The sequence below is a fragment of the Amaranthus tricolor genome, chromosome 14 (assembly GCF_026212465.1).
Source record: "Amaranthus tricolor cultivar Red isolate AtriRed21 chromosome 14, ASM2621246v1, whole genome shotgun sequence".
Lineage (NCBI taxonomy): Eukaryota > Viridiplantae > Streptophyta > Magnoliopsida > Caryophyllales > Amaranthaceae > Amaranthus > Amaranthus tricolor.
In genome coordinates, this window is record NC_080060.1 from 11,299,534 (window position 1) to 11,322,415 (window position 22,882).

Genomic DNA, 22,882 nt, shown 5'->3' on the forward strand with positions numbered 1-22,882 from the left:
ATCTACACATGCCCAAGCTATCTCAATATATTTTCACACATCTTTGTAGATAGGGGCAACACCTAGTTTCTCTCTAACCTTCTGATTCCTAATTCTATCCATCATTGTGTGACTGCACATCAACTTTTATTTTATGTTCAAAAGTCTTCTTTACGGGCCAATATTCTGTCACATACAAAAAAGTAGGTCTGATTGCAACTCGGTAAAATTTACCTTTTAACCCACTTGAAAACTTCCTATCACATATCATCCCAGTTGCTCCTTGCCACTTGAGCCAACTCGCTTGTGTTCGATGAGTCTCCATCAATCTCTCCATTACTGTATATAATCGATTCCAAATAAAATACCTGAACTTGGTCGTACTTGCAACAACTTCTTCACCAATGGTCAACTCTGGTTACCCTATCGGAGTTGTCCCACTAAAGATGCGTCACAAATATTTTGTTTTTGTACGTCTTATTCGCAATCCTTTACCTTCTAAAATTACCCTTTGCTCTTCCAATTTATTATTAACCTTCTCCTTAGTTTTTGCTACCATATCGTCAGTATAAATTTGAATAATGTTAGAATTCTAAATTTTATTATTGCAAATAAATCAAGCTTAATCTTTTATGGATTTACTAACCTCCAAAATCATAGTTATCATCATAACCAATACTAATATTAAAAGGAATGTAAAATGAAAAATGATAGATTTATAAAACTTTGTGAGATGTCTTAATTTTAGAGGACATCCTTTAATTACATAAAGACAATCATAATTGTAACACCCCGAGATTTTTATAACGTTATTAATTAATCTTTTAAATAACTTTTGGAGATTTTATAATTATATATTAAATTATTTGAATTAATTTTAGTAAACTTCTTTCATATACGAATATAAATATTAACACATTTATATTAAAAATAAATTGCGATTACTAAAATAAAGAGGTTCGAATTATATGATTATCATCGTATTAAAAAAAATGTATGAACAAAAAAAATGTGAGTTTTACTTAGTTGGGTCTTGTGAGAAAGTTAATCTAGAAAATAGATAAATAAAATAACAAAATGAGTTAGGGATTTTAAGTGAGACCAAACCCATCCCTAATATCAGTGAACCACACGCCTTTCTTCTCCCTTTCTTCTTCTCTCCTCTTCTCTCCCTTCTCCCTCACTGCTGAGTTGCCACAACCACCAACGACAGCAGCCGTCAGTTTCTTCCCTCCCCCTGCACCAGCCGTGAGTCACCCCAAGCAGCAGGCAGCAGCAGCTGCGTTTTCTTAGAGTTTTCCACGGCAGCAGCTGTGTCTCCCCTCCATCACTCTTCGCCCTCTTCTCCTGTTCCCTTTTGTAAGCATCTCTTCTCCCCCTTTGATTCTCTTGTTTCTAATTAAAATCTATGAAGATTATAGATTGTGTGTTGATTGTGTAAGGATTTTATTTAATCTTATCATGGGTAATAGTAAGGTGTTATCTTTGAACATGAAATGGTTAGAGATGAGATTACTAGTAGCGTGTGTTGTATGCTACTTTTAATGGTGTGGTGATTAATTGAATAACATTACAAGTTATTTTAAGACTTAGTTGGTTGTTTATTGTTGTGATAATAGTGATGGTTATGATTGTAGTTGACTATAAAAGTGATTTTTGATTGTTAATTGAGAATAATAGTTGTTAATTGTTGTTGTTTGATTGTTGTTAATTATAAATACTCTTGTTAGGTTGTTATTGAAGTTATAGATAAGGTCATGAGTATAGTGCCAACTTATCGTTGATGGTTACTAAAGATACTTGTTGTGATGATTTGATTATAGTTTTTCTAGCTATAGAGAGTGTAATGAATGATATTGCGATGTGATAACTTTAAGATTTGTGATTATCGTTATACTAGTGTCATATTAACATTGTAAGATTTAAGTGTGATTTTTTATATTTTTGAAGTGATGTGAATCAATATAACTCACATTTAGTTGATGTAAAAGAACAATTCACATAATGCTTCTATTCTTAAAGTGATGAAAAAGCCTTGTGTCTTTGCTAAGTTGATGATTATAATTATGTTGAATGAGATGTGTGCGTGCTAGAGCAATTGGAGACTTATCTTGAATGGATGATAGTGGTTTGGCATTTAGTTGGTATGACAAAGTAGATAAGTGGAATTATTAGTTATACTCCTAACGTATATAGGTGCCTATATCGAAACTATGAAGTACTAGTGAGTACACTTTATATGAAGAGCTATCGATTATGAAATCCTTGCACTTAGAATAGTTTAAAGAATGAGTGTTAGTAGAAGGCGGGGACCACCCCCTTATTCATTTAAGAATTGGATCATGTCTTACTTGGAGTAAGAATGACTCCTTTATAGGTGAATTTCATATTTTGTTAGAGTTGCTCAGTGGGTCTACAATCCCAGGGCACTCATTAATAGTAGAAAGCGGGAGTTATTCCCATTTGATAAAGTATTAGATTATGATTAGCTGGCGTGACTCAACTAGGTTATGTTCGGTTGATTTAATAGTCCCCTAGATGAGATCCGAGGGATCACTGTATGGGGGTATGAGCATTGTAATACCCCAGATTTAGCTTGAAAAGGGATTGATAGACTATTCATATTAGCAAGGTGCATCTTCTTTTCATGGGAGCCCATTTGCTAAGAACTCCACAGTTAAGCGTGCTTGGTGGGGAGTAATCTTAGGATGGGTGACCTTTGGAAAGTTTTCTCGTGTGCGCACGAGTGAGGTTAAAGTGCGCTAGAAAGACTTGTGTTGGTTTGTGGGGCTAGTCTACAGTCTCTATGAGTAGTCACCAGCAGTCCGTTGGGCCGAGGTGTTACAAGCATACTTTTGTCATTGGGCGTCGGGTGGTCGATACCGCCCCTTGACCGAGGTGTTACCATTCGGGCTTTGCAAACCCCAATATGGTGGCCTCTTCACTGGATTGGTACCCCAATGTGTTATATTTTTTCCGAAGGTAGGATCCGAGAGGGTTAGCTGGAGGCGGTATGAGCTCATATTTTGCCATGGGCGTCGGATAGCCGATAACGCCCTTGGCCTTGTCACTATGCCATGAAGTAGAGGAAAGATCCACTGATAGAAAGTTATTCAAGGAATAGAAAGCTTATTCATTGATCGAAAGTTATTTAATGATAGAAAGATATTTATTGATAGAAAGCTTACACATTGATAGAACATTTACTCATTGCTAGAAAAATTTACTCATTGATAGAATAATTTATGCTAGTGAGAAGTGTGCCTAAGTTAAGTTACCTTAAGGGAGTTACCACTCCCAAAGATAGACTATGATCACACTTACTTTAGGATAGACAAGCTCTATAAGGTCAGGTTTTAGATAGTCTGTTAATGCCTTGGTTGAATTGATACTACGCGTGTTTTACAAGAGTTTATGATTTGAGAAGAGGAGTGTGAAGACCTGCATTCTACCCAAGAACACATGATTCCGGTTGGAAAGGACGTAATGAGATTAAGAAGTATAGGTGAACGATAAAGGTTACTATTTGTGCTTGTTTCTTATGAAATCATCTTATGTTGTATAACATGTTATCTAGTAGGTTGGCCTTATTATATTTGATATTAGTTACTGACGTGTATGTGTTTGTGTTTATGTTTGATTGTTTGATGACTTTCTATGATTGTCCTGCTATGACACATTGGCCTTTGGTCTGATGTCGAGCAGCAGGAGGATCATAGACAGGTGTAGCAGGAATTGGAGGTTCTTTTGCATTGCATTGCATTGGGGGAGAGTGATGAGGGCGAAGCATAACCTGTGTCATACCGTTATCTTTCGATTTTGCGCTCTTGTTTATCTTTTGTTGTAAACTTTAGTTGTATACGTTTTATTATGAGGCCTTGTGTCCTCCTTTGTATATTTGTATTTCCGCTGCATAGTTTATAACTTTGTATGGTTTTAAAGAGTTAAGTCATTTTAAAACGCAAGCGTTGACACTGGAACCACGATCCATGCTTGGCATGTTGATTTGAGAAGCCGACGATGAATCATTCCGACGTGGTGTGAGATTTTAAAGGAAATGATGTCTTAGATTAGTTTAATATTTTTATTGTGCTAATTGCTCTACCACATGTTCCATTTTTAGCAGAGATGCTGCGGAAATTTTTACTCATAATTCTTAAAGTTTAATATTATTTTATTTATTTTATTTTAATGTAACACCTGAATTTCCTTCTATCCTTTACGATTTTGGTTTCGTATAAGGGGTCAGAAATTCAGGGATGTTACAATAATTCTTAAAATTTGCCACCCTTTTTATTTATTCGGGACCTTTTTTATTGAAATTACTAAAATGCCCTTAAACTTAATTTTCTATAAAACACTTCAATCTCACTCCATAACACTTTTATCTCTCTAAAAATAATCAATTAATACTTAAAATTTGTAGATCAAAAGCTTAGGAATTTCCATACGCTAACGACAAGTTGAGGTAATTTCTAATCAAGTCTCACTTAAATTATTCAAAAAATAAAAAAAAAAAAGGAAAAGGGGGGTCGCGCGCGACTGTATTGTGTGTGGGTCGCACTAAATGTGCGAATGGATCGCGGCTTAATCGTGTTGTTTTTGATCTTCGTTAAAACCCTTGCCTAAAGCTACCTTTTTAGGGTCCCCGTTTTGCGTTTCTTTTCACAACTAATACTGCACTTGTTCCGTCCACTCCATATGCGTTGATCAAAATCAGACACAACAAACTATTTACAGCCTATGCGTAGGGGGTATTCTGTATTAGTGAGATGGCTTAATTAAAAAACATTTTAGGATATCTTTAGAAAAATAATAAGGAAAACTTGCGTGCTAAACTTTGGCCAAATATAGTTTATCGGGTTGAATTCAAGTATTGCGTTCACAGGGATGAACTATCAACTTAAATTTCATCGAATAGACATTTACTAATTGGTGATATGAACATTTGGTCACTAGTTGATGTGGTTCTATATACGACCGTCTTTTTTGACGTGTTTGTAAATTGTACACATGATTTTTTTTACGTGGCTCTAAATGTAGCATCTTACTTGTCATTTATATGGCAGCCGCGTCAGCAACTAACATGATGTTCAGGTCACCAACAAGTTGGATGAAAACTAAGTTTAAAATTTGTCCCAACGAATCTAATATGAAAGGAGAGGCTATTAACCTCACTCAAGGATCACTAAATAAGGTTTAAATGTAGGTTTGTGTTGTGTCAATGTTTAGGAAACAAATATGCAATATAATGTACTGAATGGAAATAATAAGTAAATAATCAAGACAAAGATTTAAGGTGGTTCACCAATCATGGGCTACATCCACCATCTAGCCTAGGATTTATATTAATGTGTTTAAAGAAGAAAATACAAAACTTGAAGGAATTACAATGGAGGTTAGTGTAAAGGAAGAAAGGAGCTACTTAGGGAGTAGTTTATATAAGAAAGAAGGGTGCTCTTAGATGAGACTTTGGTGCGCCTAATAACCTAGCATAGAAGGGGTAGTTATAGAGGAATCAATCAGACAAAGTGGGGCAGCAACTAAGAGAGGCAGCAGTCCCGAAACAGAGGCTGGCAGCAGCAACAGGTGTGCTGTTTTGATTTCCTTTTTGCTTGACTTTCCTATTCCATGTATCCCACGATCTCCTATGCCTCTTACCTTAATCCTATGACTGAAAACTTGCACTCTAAACCTTTACATGTCAAGCTATCACTTCCATTAGTACAATGTAATATTGATTCCAAACAAACCATCACAAAGGAGTGATGTGTCCTCTTCTAACTACACTAATGCATGTGATTAATTTTCTTAATCATGTTCTTGATTACTTGGTGACCATAATCCTAACATAATATTTGAAATTCGACCTGATAAACTAATTTTGGGCAAGATATTTTCCTTAAAATAATGAACAAACTTAGATTTATAAGTGTACTAGTGTAAAACCCCGTGCAATGCACGATTTTTTTAATATCGATATATATAAATATATGATTTGAAACAAATAAAGCCAAATATATTGTGAAGTGGAAACATTTAATTTTTACAATTATATGTATAATATTTTTGCAAATTTTCAATAGTATATTATGCAGTATATTATATTTTATATATTCTCTAAATTACCCAATTTAACTATAATTAAATGCTAGTAGTTCAAAATCAAATGCCATGTCTTTTTTCTTCAGCCAATAAAAAAGTTTTATTTGACAAACTCTCTATAATTGTGACATTTGAAATTTTCTAAAATCTTAAGTATAATGTATGACTATGTTTTTATGACATTGGTCATAATTTTAAATAAAGCGACTTTACGTATAGGTTCCACGTTTGACATCATATAATTATCTATTTATAATTACAAATTAGTGATACTATTTTATTACAAAATAAGATAAAATTTAATTTAAAATTATTCATTTGCATCACCTAGTTTTTAAAGAGTAGTGTTTATCTTATTTGAAATGAATTATATATTAGTTTCTTATAATGTCATTCATATTTCATAGCATGTGAATAGAGTTCAATTTCAAACGTATATGTTGTTTTAAGACTAGATAAAATACACATAATACTCGAATAGTGGCTACTTGAATCAAAAAGAAAAAAGAATGAAAATTGTGATTTCAAGGAAAAAGAGGTAGGAAAGGTAAAATTGTGACAAACAATGTCATCTTATTCAAACAAACATTTTTTTATATATTAGGTGAATATTTTGATAAATAATACTATTAAGACGATTATACTAAATATAAGAATGGATTTTGACACTTTTTATTCATATTTGCATTATGGCACTATCAACATTCAAAGCAATATCTTTACACTATGTTTTATTTTAAAATAAGAGACGTTTTTTTTGCTTTATTAAACATGAAAATCACCAGCACACTTATTTGATTCACATTATTTGTGATTTAAATTTATAAAACTGTAATAATTATGTCGCAAATCTCAACTGATTCACTCAACATATTAAACATGAAAATCATCAATGCGTTTATTTGATTCACTTTATGTACATTATAATTACTTTTGAGTGTAACGACATTATATAATTCAACGGATTTACTCGTGCAATACCACGAGACCCATAGTTTTCTAACCTCTATAATAAACCTTGTTTCATAACGTCGCCTTTATAGCACCTTTTTCTATTAATTTGTTACAAGCAATCATTTCACTTGTAAAAAAAGATATGTTCACGTTATTTATCAATATTTTCTCCTATTTCTAAAAAAAATAACAATATAAAAACACCCACAAAAAAATTATATTTAAGTTAACAATTTAAAATCAAATCATAAAACCACACTTGAAAACATATTAATCAAATCATATTATACTAAGAATGTTGAAAAATTCAAAATGAAAGCCTTGAAGAACTCTGCCAAGTTGATTCTTAATTACATGAAAGATATTTCAAAAAAATAAAGTAATTATTCAATTAGTTCTGTACAGATAGAGCTAAATTATGTAAAATATTAATTTAATTTTTATATTATATAATAAAAATCAACCTTATTTTCAAATTGATTAATCTAATTACTTAAAAGGTTATTCAATCAAATTCCAATCTATACATGTGTCTTAATTAGGTAAGATAATTATAAGGATATTTTGATAGTAACAAATTTTTGCGAAAGACGAGTGGTAGCAAATCTTATAACATATGCAATAATACTTTTAGTTATATACAACTTCATACTAATAATTGCGTATATTGGATGAGTTTGTATACTAATAATCCATCACAATAAATCATGTATTATTATAAATTTTTTTTTCTTTAATCAAAAGTGATAACATACTAGCTTCTTTCTACTATATCAACAAAAACCCAAAAAAAATTATATTGAAGGAAAATATTCAAAATAAATCAAATTAAACATGAATCTAATTCGACTTTAATCTACTAACTAATTTGACTTTGTACTTGCATAATAACTTAAACTTAAAATCTAATTTTGACCCAACTCAAACCTAAAAATATATTAAAATCTAATCATAATTCATATCGTCCTTATTCCAAAATGTTATTCCTTTGAAATTGATTCCACAAGGCTTAATATTTATGTAATAGTTCTCTGATGAAGTAAAATTACTAGATATTAAAGTATGAGGAGCAAGAATATCGGGAAATTTGTAGGATAATAAAGTATGAGACAATTTCAAGTACTTTTAGATATACTCTTGATTTCCTTTTTTTTTTTTTAAGTAATTTAATAATTCTATTAATAAAAATGTCATATGACATCTATAATAGAGTAATATTCGATCAAATACATATTAATTAATCAAATAAAATTCTATGTAAATAAAGCCACAATCATTATAAAAGATATCTAACACTGAAGCATTTCCTTTATTACATCGACGTTTGATACAATCTCCTCCAAGGGGTGTTTTAATCTGGTGTAGCTTTGAAATAGAATTTGACAATATTTATCAATCATATTTAGTTTGTATTTCATTTATAAATTTATAAGTGAAAATAAAGTTTAATGAGATGTTTTTTTATTTCATCTCAATGTAATATCAATGAATTTTAATTATGTATATTGTAAAATTAATGATTAGTCATTGTATATAGGGTCGTTTCTAACTATAGGTAAGGTCGGTATTTGCTTAGGGTCCACAGTTAAAAAGACCCTTAATATTTGAAAATTTTTATTGATGAAGTAGATTTTTAAAATTTTGAAATATATAAATAGTTCTTTTATCAATTCAGAAGTATATAACATGTCTACATATATAATGATAATATTATATATAGAGTCTGTCTCTGTTATTTCCAACTTGCTTTAAAGTTCATAATCGACCCTTCATAGAGAGGAACTATTTCTTTCAGTTTACATAGGATCCATAAAATGTCAGAAACAACACTGGTAAAATAAAGTGAATTGACAAGCGTGCATTCTCACCCGATATAAATAGTAATAACGATTAGAGGGAATAGTATGTTGTGTAATGTTTTGGTGTGAAACAACGTATTCCGAACGTCCTAAATATATGTTTCACCTTTTATTCATAAATATATTATTTTAATCAAAGTGAAACATATTAAAGAAGTTTTTCTCAAATTTTATTTTATGTGTTCAATCAAATTTATTTTATTTTTATAACTTTTTTATTTTACCTTTTCATTCATAAATTTCTTTTTTTCCATAGAATTTCCTTATCTTTTAATTTTTCTACATATTATTAATGGTCAATTTTGATAGAATAAAGGGGGTAGTACTTGTTTCTTTTCTACAATAAAGTTCCAAATTTCAATTTAAACTCTTCTCCATTTTCAAACCCAACAAAATCAAAGTCTAGGAAGAGAAAGAGAAAGTAAGAAAAGTAGTACAAATACAATCCAAATTACAAATTACAAACACTCAAACCCCCTCCAAAAAAAAAAGACAATAAACAAACCCAAAAGTAAAAGAAAGAAAAAAGAGTACTCTAATCAACTAAACCAAATCTCCCTCCCTCCATTCCTTTTAGTATTAGTATTTTCTACCTTCCTCCTTTCGTTGTGTTTTGTGTGAAAATGTATCTTACAATTTTGAATCTCCTTTGACTGTTTTTCTTCCCTTTTCAAACACTGCTACTAGAGAGAGAAACTGGAGAGAGAAACATAACGGCGTCGGAGAAAAGGAGAGCGAGTCAAATGTGATGGGAAGCGGCTTCTCTCACCTCATTCCATGTCTGAAACCTGACTATTACAACAACAATCATACACTTAAAACCGACGAAAACAGTACCCATATTCATCTTGGTACCCACCCGGACCCGGTTCTTTTTACCGCGGAACAACCTTTAGACGAAACCCTAGGACACTCTTTTTGTTACGTTCGTTCTTCTGCTCGTTTTCTTTCTCCTACTTCATCCGATCATTTTCTTTCTCCTTCTCATTCTCTTCGTTTTGACGATAGATCCGACCCCATTCGTTCTACTGGTTTTCGGACCATTTCTGGAGCTTCAGTTTCAGCTAATACTTCAACACCTCGTACTGTTGAAGTTGAAACTTCTAGCTCTCTAGTTTACGGCTCCAACTCGATTGTTAACGGTTTTGATTGTACTTCATCGTTTGCTGCTATTCCTTTGCAGCCTGCTCCTCGTGGTGGGGATAAGGATAACTCCGGCTTTTTTCTTTCGGGTCCGATCGAGCGTGGGGCTTTGTCGGGTCCTCTTGATTCGGGTCGGGTTCCGTTCTCCGCTCCACTCGGTGGGGCTTATAAGACTAAGAAAAAGAAGAAAAAGACTTTTAAGAAGTTGTATAGAAGTTTGTCGGAGAAGAAACGGCAATGGGTAGTTCCGGTAGTTGGGAGGAAAGAGAAAGAGAATGTTCTAGAAGAGGGGGATGCTGAGAGGAGAAGAGAAGAGAATGTTCTAGAAGAGGGTAGTAATGTAAATGTACAGTGGGCGTTAGGGAAGGCCGGGGAGGATCGGGTACATGTTGTCGTTTCGGAGGAGCTTGGGTGGTTGTTTGTTGGGATTTATGATGGGTTTAATGGCCCGGATGCGCCGGAATTTTTGATGGGTCATTTGTATAAAGCTGTATTTGGTGAACTCAAAGGATTGTTTTGGGATACCGATGATAACAATGACATTGTTGTTTCGGAAGGAGTGTCAGATTGTGGCAAAAATGGGGGTGAAATTGTCAATGCAGATGATGATTCGGAGATAAATCGTGGTGGAGAGGGGTCAGTGGTGAAGAGGGTGACATTTGAGGCGGAGTTAGATAGAAAGGAAGTGATAAGGAGGAAGTTGTGGGAGTTTCTAGCGGAGGATGAGGCGGATGATGGGCTTGATTTATCGGGGTCGGATAGGTTTGCATTTTCGGTGGATGATGCGGTTAGTGTTAGTAATGCAGCGTCGGGTGTGAGTAGGAGATCGTTGTTGTTGTCGAAATTGAAGCAAGGGTTAGGTAGGAGTAAAGATGGTGGACACACTAGAGGAGGGTTGTTTCAATGGAGGTTTGGTGTAGAGAAGGATAAAGTAGATAGTGTAGAGGAAGGTAATAGAGTTCAGGAGGAGATAGCGCGTAAAAATGGTAGGAGGAGGAAAACGGGACCAGTGGATCATGAGTTGGTTTTGAGGGCGTTATCGTTGGCATTGGAGAAAACAGAGGGGGCTTATTTGGATTTGACTGAGAAGGTGATTGATCGGTATCCAGAACTTGCGTTAATGGGCTCGTGTTTATTGGTTGTTTTGATGAGGGATGAGGATGTGTATGTGATGAATTTAGGGGATAGTCGTGCTATTGTTGCGCAATTGGAACCACAAGAGAGTTGTTCTGATGTGGGATGTAAGGAGAAGACAGAATGTGAGTCTAGTACTGAAGGCATTATCGAGGAATGTGCGGATAGTGGTGAGAAGCTAAGCAGTGTGGCCGATGAGATACCTTTGGAAGCTATGAAGCTGATGGCATTGCAGCTTTCAACTGACCATAGTACTAATGTTGATGAAGTAAGGCTTCAATTCGATGTCCAACTTTTATGTTAAAAAATATTCTGAAATGTTTGGATGCTAATTTGGTTGGTGCTTGAGATGCTTGTTGATGTCTTTCATGATTATGTGCCTGATGTCTTTTGGAGTATGATTATATTGTTTATCTGATTGATTGTGCTAACTTAGTTTCATAGTGCCAGGTAGAAAGATGATGGTGGAACTTGATTGAATTTTAAATGTTAGTGCAGACTAGTATCGTCTTCCCAGTCAATTATAACCCGGTTGATGCCTTCATTGATAGTATTGCTACTGTGGCGGTTGATAGTAATGCTACTGTGGCAGCAGTAATTGCGTTGCAAATTTTACAGTAATCAATCGTGTGAAACAGCATCGAATAAAAGTTCTAATGGTATCAAAATAGGACTCTGCTTACAAATTGGAAAATTGAGCTTCTTGTTTCTGTCTTATTTACCGGAGAAATTCAACTTGTTTCCTGTACTTGCAAAACTTTGTTGGTGTTTTAACTCTAGGACTCTATGCTGCAATGCAGCTTTGTGGTAATTTGGGCTAATTTTCTACAAGGTTTTTCCACCTTGATTACACTTGTTTTGATGTGGGTTTTCACCTAAATATTTATAAGTTGTTTTGATGCTAGATTGTGGGATCTTAATTTACAGCCTTAGATATGGACAATCACTTGATGTATTTTCTCCCACTGGCTTTCAATTGTTCCACCAATTAGTGGAGCCTAAGAATTCCAAAACCACAAATATCTCATGTTTGATTATTGAGTTCATTGACTTGAGGTTATATGAAACGCAAACCAATTGGTTGATCGACGTGTTTACAAGTTTTTATAGAAACTCTGCATATTTTTTTTGAAGCCATCCAGTTTATATATGAATCCTTTCATGGCTCCCAACCATAAAATTGCAGTAACCGTTGCGATTGCAGTAACGGAGTGATGATGCAGTAACAAGAGTGATATGGTTATTCTAACACTAATTATCGGTCAAAAGCATGAGATACCCCTTGACACAGCCCAAAACACATTTTTTACACCTTGACAACGTGAAAAATACCGGCTCGTTTTTGTTTGGAAAACATTTACAACATGGCCAATGCGTTACTGTTCGGCTTTGTTTTTGCACTATGCTCCCCACTAATGTGTTGATATGTGATGAGTGCCAATTGTTCTACATTCTTTCCTGATCTGAAAAGGTAGGCGGTTCCATCTCTCTTTTCCGGGGAGGCTAGATTGGTGGACATTGTGAATGGTTAATGTAAAGATAATAGGACCAAGCCTAATAATTAGTAACAGCACAACTGAAGCTACTGAAATTTTGGCATTAGTCTAACATGGGAGAATTTATTGCAAAGTATTGAAGTTGTTAGTTTATAGCAAGTAGTTTGTAATCTTCGCAATCAATAAGATTAGGAAAAATATCTTAAATTGTTGAAGTTGTTAGGAAGAGAAATACCATTTTCCTTTGGAATATTTCTACTCTTAGAGATATTTGGTTCTGAACAAAATTAAAGAAACTAATAACTTCAAATCTCTTTTCTCCATATCTAAACAAACGATATTGTACCTTTTCCAATCCTGTCATTTTCCTTCCTTCCATTTCCTTTAGTCCAAAGTCCAAACAAACTTATAGTCAGACTTTCTAGGATAGAAGTCTTTGCTTTTATTGACCAATAAAATCTCTTAAATACGGTAATCTCCATTATAAAGATAGTATACATGGGTTGAGTAAAGACGTCTTTTCTCCTTCTACAAAGATTGTTTTCTCGACTTCTATTTGCTCTCTTTTTTCATTTATTCTTGAAAAATTTATATCGATAAAGAAGGTACAGTACCTTGATTAAGAAATTCAGTAATTGCCTGAAGAATTACATTTTGAGGGTGGAAGTGAATGGCAATGTTCAATACCTAATGGTCATTAAGATGGTAATAAAGTGTTAATCTCATAGAATGAGGGTTTATATGAATACAAGAATTTATGCTTTATTGAGGTGATGTATTTGTTTCATTTCGCGTAAATTTCTTGGGTTATGTGATGAGGCGTAAAAAGTTATGGTAATTTACAGTAGCTTTCCATCATAAATTCTCCAATTGCTTTGTCTTTTAGAAAGAAGCATGTTCATGTCATGCCAAGTGAAACTTGGTGGTATTTGTTAGTGAAGTATACGTCTTTTCATCTTTTGATATGCTTGTTATAATGAGCACTTCAGTGTATGTAACTATGCTGGTCAGGCTTCTTCCTGCCGGAACATCAATATCACAAGTCCACTTCACCGAATGCTGGAATTACTGTGACTGCTTGGTTCTTGTGTCCCAAAAGTCATAGCATGTATTTAACCATACTCAAGGGAACCTAATCAGTTTTGGCCTTGTTAGTCTGTTATATATATTTTGGTTGAGTAGGTGTTTGCTTTCTTAATTTGACCTTAAGCTATCACTATTCACAAGGTGTGAACATAATCAAAGGGTTTCTGGAAATTGATGGCACAATTGTTTCCTTTATGCTACAAAATTTTTCTGAATATTGTGTATTCTTTTCTTATTTTTTTTTATGTTGGTATTTTTGGTAGTGTGTTACTAAGCTAATACTCTTTTGATTCTGTTCAAACTCTTCAACGGAGTTATGTACTTAGAATATGAGTTAGAGGTATTTTTGGAGTGTCTTCCGCCTTTTTCTCCAATTTTAAAAATCAAAGTATAATTGAAGAGTGTTATTCACTAGGTGATGCTCATGTTCACAGTTTGATTATTGGGGTTTGCAATGTTAGTTTCCGGTGGAATATGTACTTTTTCTTTGGACTGCAATGAGGGATGTTTGCCACTTGCTATATGCTAATAAGACAAGGAAGTGATATACTCTATTACTTGTTGGTTGCACCTTTTAAAACTACTGAAACACCATTTTCTTGTGCAATATCAATATTTGGGAGATGGTGGTAGCACTATGACCCAACCCAACTCTTATTTTAGCCTATCAAAAGATGTAAACCATGTCAATTATTGGGTGGAATGATGATTAGGTTGGTAATTTGGTCTTTCATTGACATCAAAACACCAATTGTTGTAAACAGTGCGTTGGTATGATGATCTTCAGCGCTTATCTATCCCCCTTTCCTTTCTCTCTAACTAATGAAGTTAGTTTTGCAGTTTTATTCTTTTGGGATGGTTATTGCTTCATGAATGTCGACTTTCTAGCATTCTTTCAATTGCTATTTTTTTTTTGAATTTCACAACTCTAGAATTACTAAGATATCCTTAAGTCTTCTGCATTTGTATAATATCATCACTTGTCTGTTGGTTTTGTGTTATAGATTAAACGAGAGAACTCACCCAAAAGACTAGCCTAGTGGGTGAGATAGCCCTTTACTCTATAAACCCCTCATTAGTTGTAACCTTGTAATGGCCTCTAAAATTCATTCCATTACATTTTACCCCCATAAGTTCCAGCAACCTCGTCATGACTGGCTTAACTCAGAGCACCACTCCGAGTTGGATCCTCGTTGGTCACAACTACGTTGGTCATGACTGGCTAAGCCAGGCCACCACTCCGAGTTGGTTCTGATACCTTTGTTATAGTACAAATGAGAGAATTGACCCAAAAGACTAGTTTAGTAGGTCAAAGAGCCCATTTACATTTGTAAACCCCACATTAGTTGCCCATGCAACTGATGTGAGACAAAGTCCCTTGACCTAATGACCTCAAATTCATTCCATTACATTTAGCCATGAAAAGTTGTAAAGGCTTGGAAGTCCGTTTTGTTTTACATATGTATCTTGATAATTTTAAAATTAAATTCTGCTGCACTCTATGGTGCTCACATTATCTTACAATGCAAAAACATTGCTGATATGACCTGTACTTTTTCTATTATGCAGGAAGTTTTAAGAATCAAGAGTGAACATCCAAATGACAACCAATGCATAGTCAACGATAGAGTAAAAGGCCGTCTTAAGGTTACCAGAGCATTTGGAGCTGGTTTTCTCAAACAGGTTTGTAAAACATCTAAATCATCATCATCCCAGTGTATTTCTCTCATATAATGTCTCACTAGATAAAAACAGGGAAAAAATCGTTTGAAAATCTCGAAGAGCATTGTCATGGCTCATTGTCAATGTTATTGTTGTGAATGAATTTATAGTAGATATCTCAGCTTGCTCAGCAATGTGCTGTAACCGAGTAACAATCTGTAACTAGCATCAAAAAGAAATTTGCAGTTTTCTAAATAGATTCCTGATCAGCTTTATAGTTCTTTGTTTTCCTGATAGATGCTGGGTTATATGGAGTCACTTGCTAAGGCTTGTCATTTGGGATTGCTCATATGTGGAAATTTTATGTGTTTTTTTTGTATTGGTCGGTCTTTTTTTCAGTTTATTTGTTCTTTTGATATTTTTACTTTTTTCTTGTTGTCCTGGTGCTTCTGTGATCTTCTGTATAGACAGCTTTCCAAATTTTACCTACATTGCTCTATAGTCGCAGCTTATGGCCATTTCATTTCCATCTTTTGTTATCTTCCTTTCCCATTCCAATATTTTGAATCATATCTTTTTGGACTAGAATGCGCATAAGGTCTGGAGCTTTATTTTGACCTGCGTGCAAGGGCTGACCTAGTGGAATGTTCTTTTTTAGTTCTTTAATATGGTGGTTTTAATAAGTATAAGTGTTGTGACTTCTCAGTTAGTTTTATGCAATAAAGTTACCTGAAGTAGGGTCATTGTAAACGAACACAAAACCCGATTATGAACTGATCCGAAACACGTGACCCTAAACCAACCCTATGACCCGAATGAACACTTCTAAGTTTCCCTTATTCCCGCTCCTCTCTGTCACGACTTCTCTTCCTTTTTCTTCTCTAATACGTAATGTTTGGGAAGTTATTTTAGGCCTCAAAAGATTTCAATAAGCTTTAATAGTAAAACTCCCTTGTCAGTGTGAAACTTGAAGCATGATGCTTTTTATACACTATTGCCAGGAATTTAGGAGGAAATGGAAAGGAACGGGAGGGAAGGGACAGAAGGAAAAGGAAGGGGTGGTAATACTAGGGGAAGTATCTCGAAGAGACATCATTTTCCTTAAGATTTCCACTTTGGAGAGATTTGCTTATCAACAAAATTAAGGGACTGAATCTCTTGCTTCCAAATCCCTCCACACCTAAATTTATACATAAAACAAAGGAAATTGTATCTTTCTAAATCTCTCCCCTTCGTTTCTCTCCAAAGTCTTTGAATCCAAACAAAGTGTTAGTAGGCACAAGCATCTTAGGAAAACAACGGATATGCTATATGCATTTACATGTTTCTGGCTATATCTTGATTTAAAAATTCAGAAAAAAAATTTCATAGTTGAAGATTTTGTATTTATTTAACTTGGGTTCTGTTGCAGGCCAGGTTTAATGATTCACTACTGGAGATGTTCAGGAATAAATTCATTGGTGATGCACCATATGTATCATGCATTCCATCGCTTCGTCACCTGAAACTGGGACGTAGAGATCAGTTCTTGGTGCTTTCATCAGATGGATTATACCAGTTTTTCAGTAATCAGGAAGTGGTTTCTTTTGTGGAGAATTTCTTGGAGAAATACCCAGATGGAGATCCAGCACAACATCTAATTGAGGAGCTTCTGAACCGAGCTGCTAAAAAAGCAGGTACTTTTCTACCATCTTTACTGTCGTATTCCAATGATTCTGGCAAGTCGCTTTAATAAATTTTTATCTTCCGAATTTCTAACTTAATTTGTGCATTTATCCAAGAATTTTGACGAAAGATAATCAACTAATTGATTCTCGGTTCTTAGTATTGTTATTCTATCAAATGCAGCATTCTTTTTGTCTTCTTGGCTGCTACCTTTCTTTGTGCAGTGAATGATACTATCCCTTTAGTAAACCTTATGTTTTCATGTGACTTGGTGATTTAGAATGAAAATCTATTTGTCAGTAGATCATTCTGCTAAAATGTTCTGATCATGAGGAAATACAAATTGTTTGTTGATTGTGAATCCATTCTCTTTCCTCAAATATTGCACATATTTCTCCATTTCCCCAGACTTCTCTAAATGCCCTTAAAGCTTCCCCTAAAACAACCTAGTTACATCGACATATCTGATAAACTGTTATCATGGGTGCATACAGGTATGGATTTTCATGACTTGTTAGATATCCCACAAGGTGACCGCCGGAAATACCATGACGACGTCACTGTGATGGTGATTTCTCTAGAAGGGAGAATTTGGAAGTCTTCAGGAAAATACCTCTAAAAGAATGTTCATATGGAAATGTAAAATGTGGCTCTTATTGGATTCGCCTAAGTGGATATGCTTCCAATCAGAACCATTGGGATGAAAACCAATATAAACATCAGTGTCTGTCAGGAAACGTAGACCGAGTTCTCCTAGGTTCATCCCAAAATTAGTCCTAGAACTTAAAAGGCATGCTGTTCTATGCTCGGAACTCAGGAAGATTGTGAAAAAAAAAAAAAAAAAAAACCCAATAGCAAGAAGATGACAGATGGGTATGGTGATGGAACAAGATTGGGGAAATTATGGGTTGGTTGTGATTGTTGGGAATTTGAGAGGAAAGGGTTGTTTAATCTGTATTTTTCATCTCTCCATTGGGGGATTTTGCGTAGGTAGAGTAGGTACAGGCTCTTCCATTCATTTTTTTTTTCTATGTTTCTTTTGCCTTTTTTGATTTAGAGCCTAAAAAGGGGGGTATAGGGGAGAAATTTGATATGGGGTAGGGGGTAAAGGGTAAAAAGGTTATGTAATTTCAGGTGGTGGAATTTCCATTAATGCAGTTGACAGATGAAATTTATACATGAATCTCGGTTCAGGGCATGGAGTAATTTTGTTCATAAAATGCATTATAGATTAGCCATTTTCCTATTTCAATCAAAAGTATTGTCAAGTCCAAGTGCATCTAACAATTCAGACAACTCTTGGAAAGTTTAGAATTTTGTGTCAGTTGGTTTTGGTTGCAGATAGTGATGGTCACAGTTTGGGTTTCTAAAAACTAGAAACTGATTCTATTTATCAAAATTTATTGCTTGTGGATTGTTATTAAAATATTTATTTAAAAGAAGGGAAAAAATAAATTAATAAAAAAGGTATATTAATAATAAAGATAATTAATAAAAAAGGAGAAAACATATTTAAACCTAGTTTCCGAAAGAATACAAAGATGTCTACGTATCATGAAGGAAACAAAATCTACGTTCTTGTCATACCTTATATTTGTACTTGTTTGATATTCATAATCTTATTCGTCATCTTCATCATCTTTTTGTTTGTTCAATATCTCTGCTGTCTCTCCTTCGTATGATGCAGATGTATCTATCTGTATCCATGAATCGCTATCATTGTCTTGATCGACATCATTCTTAAGTCATTGTGTTCAGATTTCTGCTTGATTTCAATCTTTCTTGCAAACACATATTTAAATAATATATATGGAGCAAGACAAGATCTTTTTTACCTGCACTAAAAGCAAATTTTGTCGCAACAGTAGAGGTTCGCGACTAACTGTGGATAGTGCGTACCCTTCATTGGAAGCCGTGACAGTACAATAATGCCCAACGAGGTGATCGTTAACTCAACTAGTGGGAGATGAAAGGTATGAGTCACTTGGCGCCATCTTTCAACCACCGCCGTCACCAAAGCTCGATCAACACGGGCATATGCAACTTGATGAAAATCGTAAAGTTTGGCGCTATGAAGATATGAGATGATATGATTATCAATCACCCCATGGATCTTAGTCGAGATGTCTATAGTATAGTGTATTCGTGTTTGAGACCTAAGCATCCAATAATAATGTGTTCCTATGGCCAACTTGCAGTGTAAGGATACTATGATGTCACTAAATCTTGGTGTTGTTGGATCCATCTCAATCTAAAAAAAAATGAAGATGGGCTATTCTCAATAATAATGTTGGCCATACATATACAATACATATACTCTAGAGGATAGTGTAAGCATATACGTTATACATATACATAATTTATATAAACATAATCTAGAGAATAATGTAAGCATATACATAATACATATACATCATATAGAGGATAATGTAAGCATATACATAATACATGATACATACATACATAATACATATACATAATACATATACATAATCTTGAGGATAATGTAAGCATATACATAATACATCTACATAATCTAGAGGATATGTAAGAATATATACATAATAAATATACAACATAAGCAACAAATTGAATATGATGTAACTAATAATGGTAGAGGATGATGTAGAAGATGATAGCGATTTACATTCGTTGATGGAAGTGTAACCAAGCTCATAAGAAGTTCTTATGTCTCTAATCAATGTGAAAGGTTCATCATCCTCAAAAAAATTGACATTAATATGATAATATATTTACTTCAGAAATTTCAAATATGTTTATTGCTCTTGCTATGAGAATAACCCAACAAAAAGTATAAATTTTTGCCCTAAAAGATTCAACAAAAAAATATCATATTTTGCCCTAAAATGTCGAAAATAACAAGAAAAAATATACATTTAAGCAATTCAAGTTTATCCCAAATTAATATAGAAGTCTAAAATTGAAAGGAAATGTTTGAGAGCTTTGAGGATTTTTAATGGTGATAATGACAATTTTTATCTATGGGATATTGGGGAAAATGACCTGGGGACGAAGAACCTGTGTATTTTCTTTGCTAATGGCTACGGGCAATTTGTTGACTTGACATTGACTTATTATTAATCGTCCGGTGTTACTAATAACAGGTAATTTCTTATTATAGTTTCATGTAAAAGACACTTATTTTAGGAAATATATTTATTGGATGCTAGAAAATGGGTTTGGTTGAAATCATGCTCTATTATAATTAAAATGAAGAGAGCTAGAAAAGTGTTTAATAAGGGTTCGGAAACTGACTTTAGTAAATAGCATAATTAAATAATTAATGGAGAATTTAATTATAATAAATAACAACGCCAATAGGGATTATTAACTTTTCTACAATTTAGTTATCATAAAAAATAATTAATTATTATAAAATTATTAATAATTTTTTAAAAATAAAAATGGGCATGACTTGACTTTCAAAGCCCGGCGCCTTGTGTTTTGCATGTTGCATGTATATACCTTCAAACCTGCCCAACTTAGTCTCATCACTAAGCGCACCCATTGCCTCAATCTTCTATCAAAGTCCTATTTAGTTTGCAGTCATTTATGGAGTTGTATGTAAACTTATTCTACATTGCTGATGCATCTTCATCATTCAAAACAATAAAATACTTATCATTGTATTAGATAGTTTGACTGTCCAAACCATTAAAATATACCTAAAATCAATTAACAAGTTATCTTGCCAAGCACATTGAAGTCTTTGGATTGACCCCAAATCTTTGCCTGATGCTTCCAAGTTTAAACGGTCTGACCACATGATCCATACAAACGAAGTATTAACCTTACAGCTTACAACAATCTGACTATGAGTCTCGTACTCACTTTATCATGTCCAACATAGCCCCTTAGTTTCCATTTCATCTAATCAAATCAAATCAAATCAAATCCATATAAACTTGCTCCATTACTAAATATATCATCACTCAATGCTTCAAATTACAAACCTAAAATATTCCATCTCTCACTTCTATAGAAAGAATCAAATTTGTGCCAACATGTTTTCTTCTTCATCAAACATAATATCTATGGAAACTTCTTACATCACAAAACCATGTCCATTCCCAATAAAACAAAGGATTTATACTTCTTCAACTTCAAATTAAAATAAAAGAAACTCATTAAATCATGAGTAGTTTTTAATTATATAGAGCTACTAATGTCTAATGATATCAGCCAAATAAATGTTACATACACTCAACTCTCCAAAATTTGTATTGGGCATTGAAATGTTGTTATACCACAAAATTATTCAATTCTTTTGTGCTGTTGAATTTGTTATATTTCAGTATTTAATTTTTAAGATTCAACAAAAGCAAATTGAATGGGACAAGGAATATATAAACAAAACCAAAGTCATACCTACAAAGGATAAATCAGAATTGAGAAATGCAGAAACAACCATCTTTCTATCTTTAAAAAACACAATTAAGAATTAAACCCAGCCTCCCCCCTTATATTCATTACTTTAATCAAAACCCCAACAAAATTTACCAAATTACAAAACCAAAATCAAAACCATAAAATCAAAAATTAAACAATGGAAACCTTAGCACCAGCTTCTTCAAGTTGTTTCTTAGCATCTTCAGCATCTTCCTTAGAAACACCTTCCTTCAATTTCTTAGGCAAACCTTCAATCAATTCTTTAGCTTCTTTTAGACCCAAACTAGTCAAAGCCCTAACAGCTTTGATAACTGCAATTCTGGCATTACTTGGAACTTCATCAATTGATACATCAAATTCGGTTTTCTCTTCTACGGCAGCAGCAGCTTCAGCACCTCCAGCACCCGGTGCCGCAACAACAGCAGCGGGTGCGAATGATGCTGCCGATACTCCTAACTTGTCTTGAAGCCAATCAACGAGAATTCTAGCTTCTTCGAGTGTAAGGCTTGAAAGTTGAGTACCCAATTGCTCGATTTTTTCTGGGGTTTCGACTGCGGAAATTGGGCGGAGACGAGTAGAAGAGAATGAGAGATTGGTGGTTGTGCGGAAAGGAAATTGAAGGGTTGGTTGGTGTTTTGGGAAGGAAGAGTGTGTTGGGTGAGAACAGAGAGATGGGAGATTGAGGGTAGCCATGGTTGTTGATGCCATTGTTGGAGATTGGAGGAGAGAATGAGATAAGGTGAGGCTAGTGAAAGAGTTAAGAGATAGGACTGTAAGAGTGGAGAGTTTAGGAAGGGAGTAAAAGAGGATTTGACGAACCTTATACATCCTCCCTTTCATATTAATCGCAATGTTTGAAAAAATGATATTGTTTATTCATTACTTTTAATTTTTTATTAGTTTTAATTTATAAGTTAAAATATAGTTAAGTGATATCTTATTTGATTCGTCTCATTGCAAAGATTATTAATATAAAATTTTTTTAATTTTTTATTATATATAATTAGAGATATTAAAAATTAAATCAGTATATTGAACTGCGTGAAAAATATTGCAAATAAATTGGAACGGAGGAAGTATATGGAGTATTGTACCACCTCCAATTTTTTTTCACCTGCATCCAAACATATTCTTACAATGTTTAATGTATTTTTCGAAATGTTTATATTTAAAGTTATTAAAATTATAAAAACTTGATATTATAAAAATATATGACAAAACGAATAAACCAAAATGCAACTAGCTGTTTTTTTCCCGTATAATAACTGCACTATGTAAAATATCATAGAATGATAAGCAGTACAAAAATTAATTTGGGTGCGTAGATGATTTTTTTAAGGAAAAGTTAATCTTAATATTACGAACTTTCTCTCTTTAACTTTTAAAAGT

At 33.7% G+C, this 22,882-nt stretch overlaps 2 protein-coding genes and 1 long non-coding RNA gene across 5 annotated transcripts; 2 read left to right on the plus strand and 1 right to left on the minus strand.

Annotated features, from left to right (window-relative positions):
- The first annotated feature begins 1,060 nt into the window (after nt 1–1,060).
- On the plus strand, nt 1,061–3,959 carry LOC130799508 (uncharacterized). The gene is made up of 2 exons (XR_009039273.1): nt 1,061–1,338; nt 3,685–3,959. It is a non-coding gene; the product is annotated as an uncharacterized LOC130799508 (long non-coding RNA).
- A 5,332-nt stretch (nt 3,960–9,291) lies between these two features.
- Nucleotides 9,292–19,440, plus strand: LOC130799507 (protein phosphatase 2C 29-like). 3 transcript variants are annotated; one of them, XM_057662625.1, is made up of 4 exons: nt 9,292–11,442; nt 15,326–15,439; nt 16,830–17,094; nt 18,949–19,440. In XM_057662625.1, exons 1-4 carry the CDS (start codon nt 9,646–9,648, stop codon nt 18,963–18,965), a joined length of 2,193 nt encoding a protein of 730 aa, XP_057518608.1. In that variant the 5' UTR covers nt 9,292–9,645; the 3' UTR covers nt 18,966–19,440. The 3 variants fall into 3 exon arrangements, with proteins under 3 accessions (XP_057518608.1, XP_057518609.1, XP_057518607.1); XM_057662626.1 differs by having other exon boundaries at nt 18,952–19,440; XM_057662624.1 differs by lacking the exon at nt 18,949–19,440 and adding an exon at nt 17,578–18,281 and having other exon boundaries at nt 9,293–11,442.
- Nucleotides 19,441–21,430: 1,990 nt separating this feature from the next.
- Nucleotides 21,431–22,316, minus strand: LOC130800090 (50S ribosomal protein L12, chloroplastic-like). Its single transcript, XM_057663442.1, has one exon. The coding sequence runs from the start codon at nt 22,199–22,201 to the stop codon at nt 21,644–21,646; it is 558 nt and encodes a 185-aa protein (XP_057519425.1). The 5' UTR covers nt 22,202–22,316; the 3' UTR covers nt 21,431–21,643.
- Between the last annotated feature and the right edge of the window lie 566 nt (nt 22,317–22,882).

Coding starts and splice junctions, on each gene's coding strand:
- LOC130800090 (XM_057663442.1), bottom strand. CDS start 22,201: ATGGCATCAACAACCATGGCTACCCTCAATCTCCCATCTCTCTGTTCT.
- LOC130799507 (XM_057662624.1), top strand. CDS start 9,646: ATGGGAAGCGGCTTCTCTCACCTCATTCCATGTCTGAAACCTGACTAT. Junction 11,443..15,325: donor ATAGTACTAATGTTGATGAA/GTAAGGCTTCAA, acceptor TCTATTATGCAG/GAAGTTTTAAGAATCAAGAG. Junction 15,440..16,829: donor GAGCTGGTTTTCTCAAACAG/GTTTGTAAAACA, acceptor GTTCTGTTGCAG/GCCAGGTTTAATGATTCACT.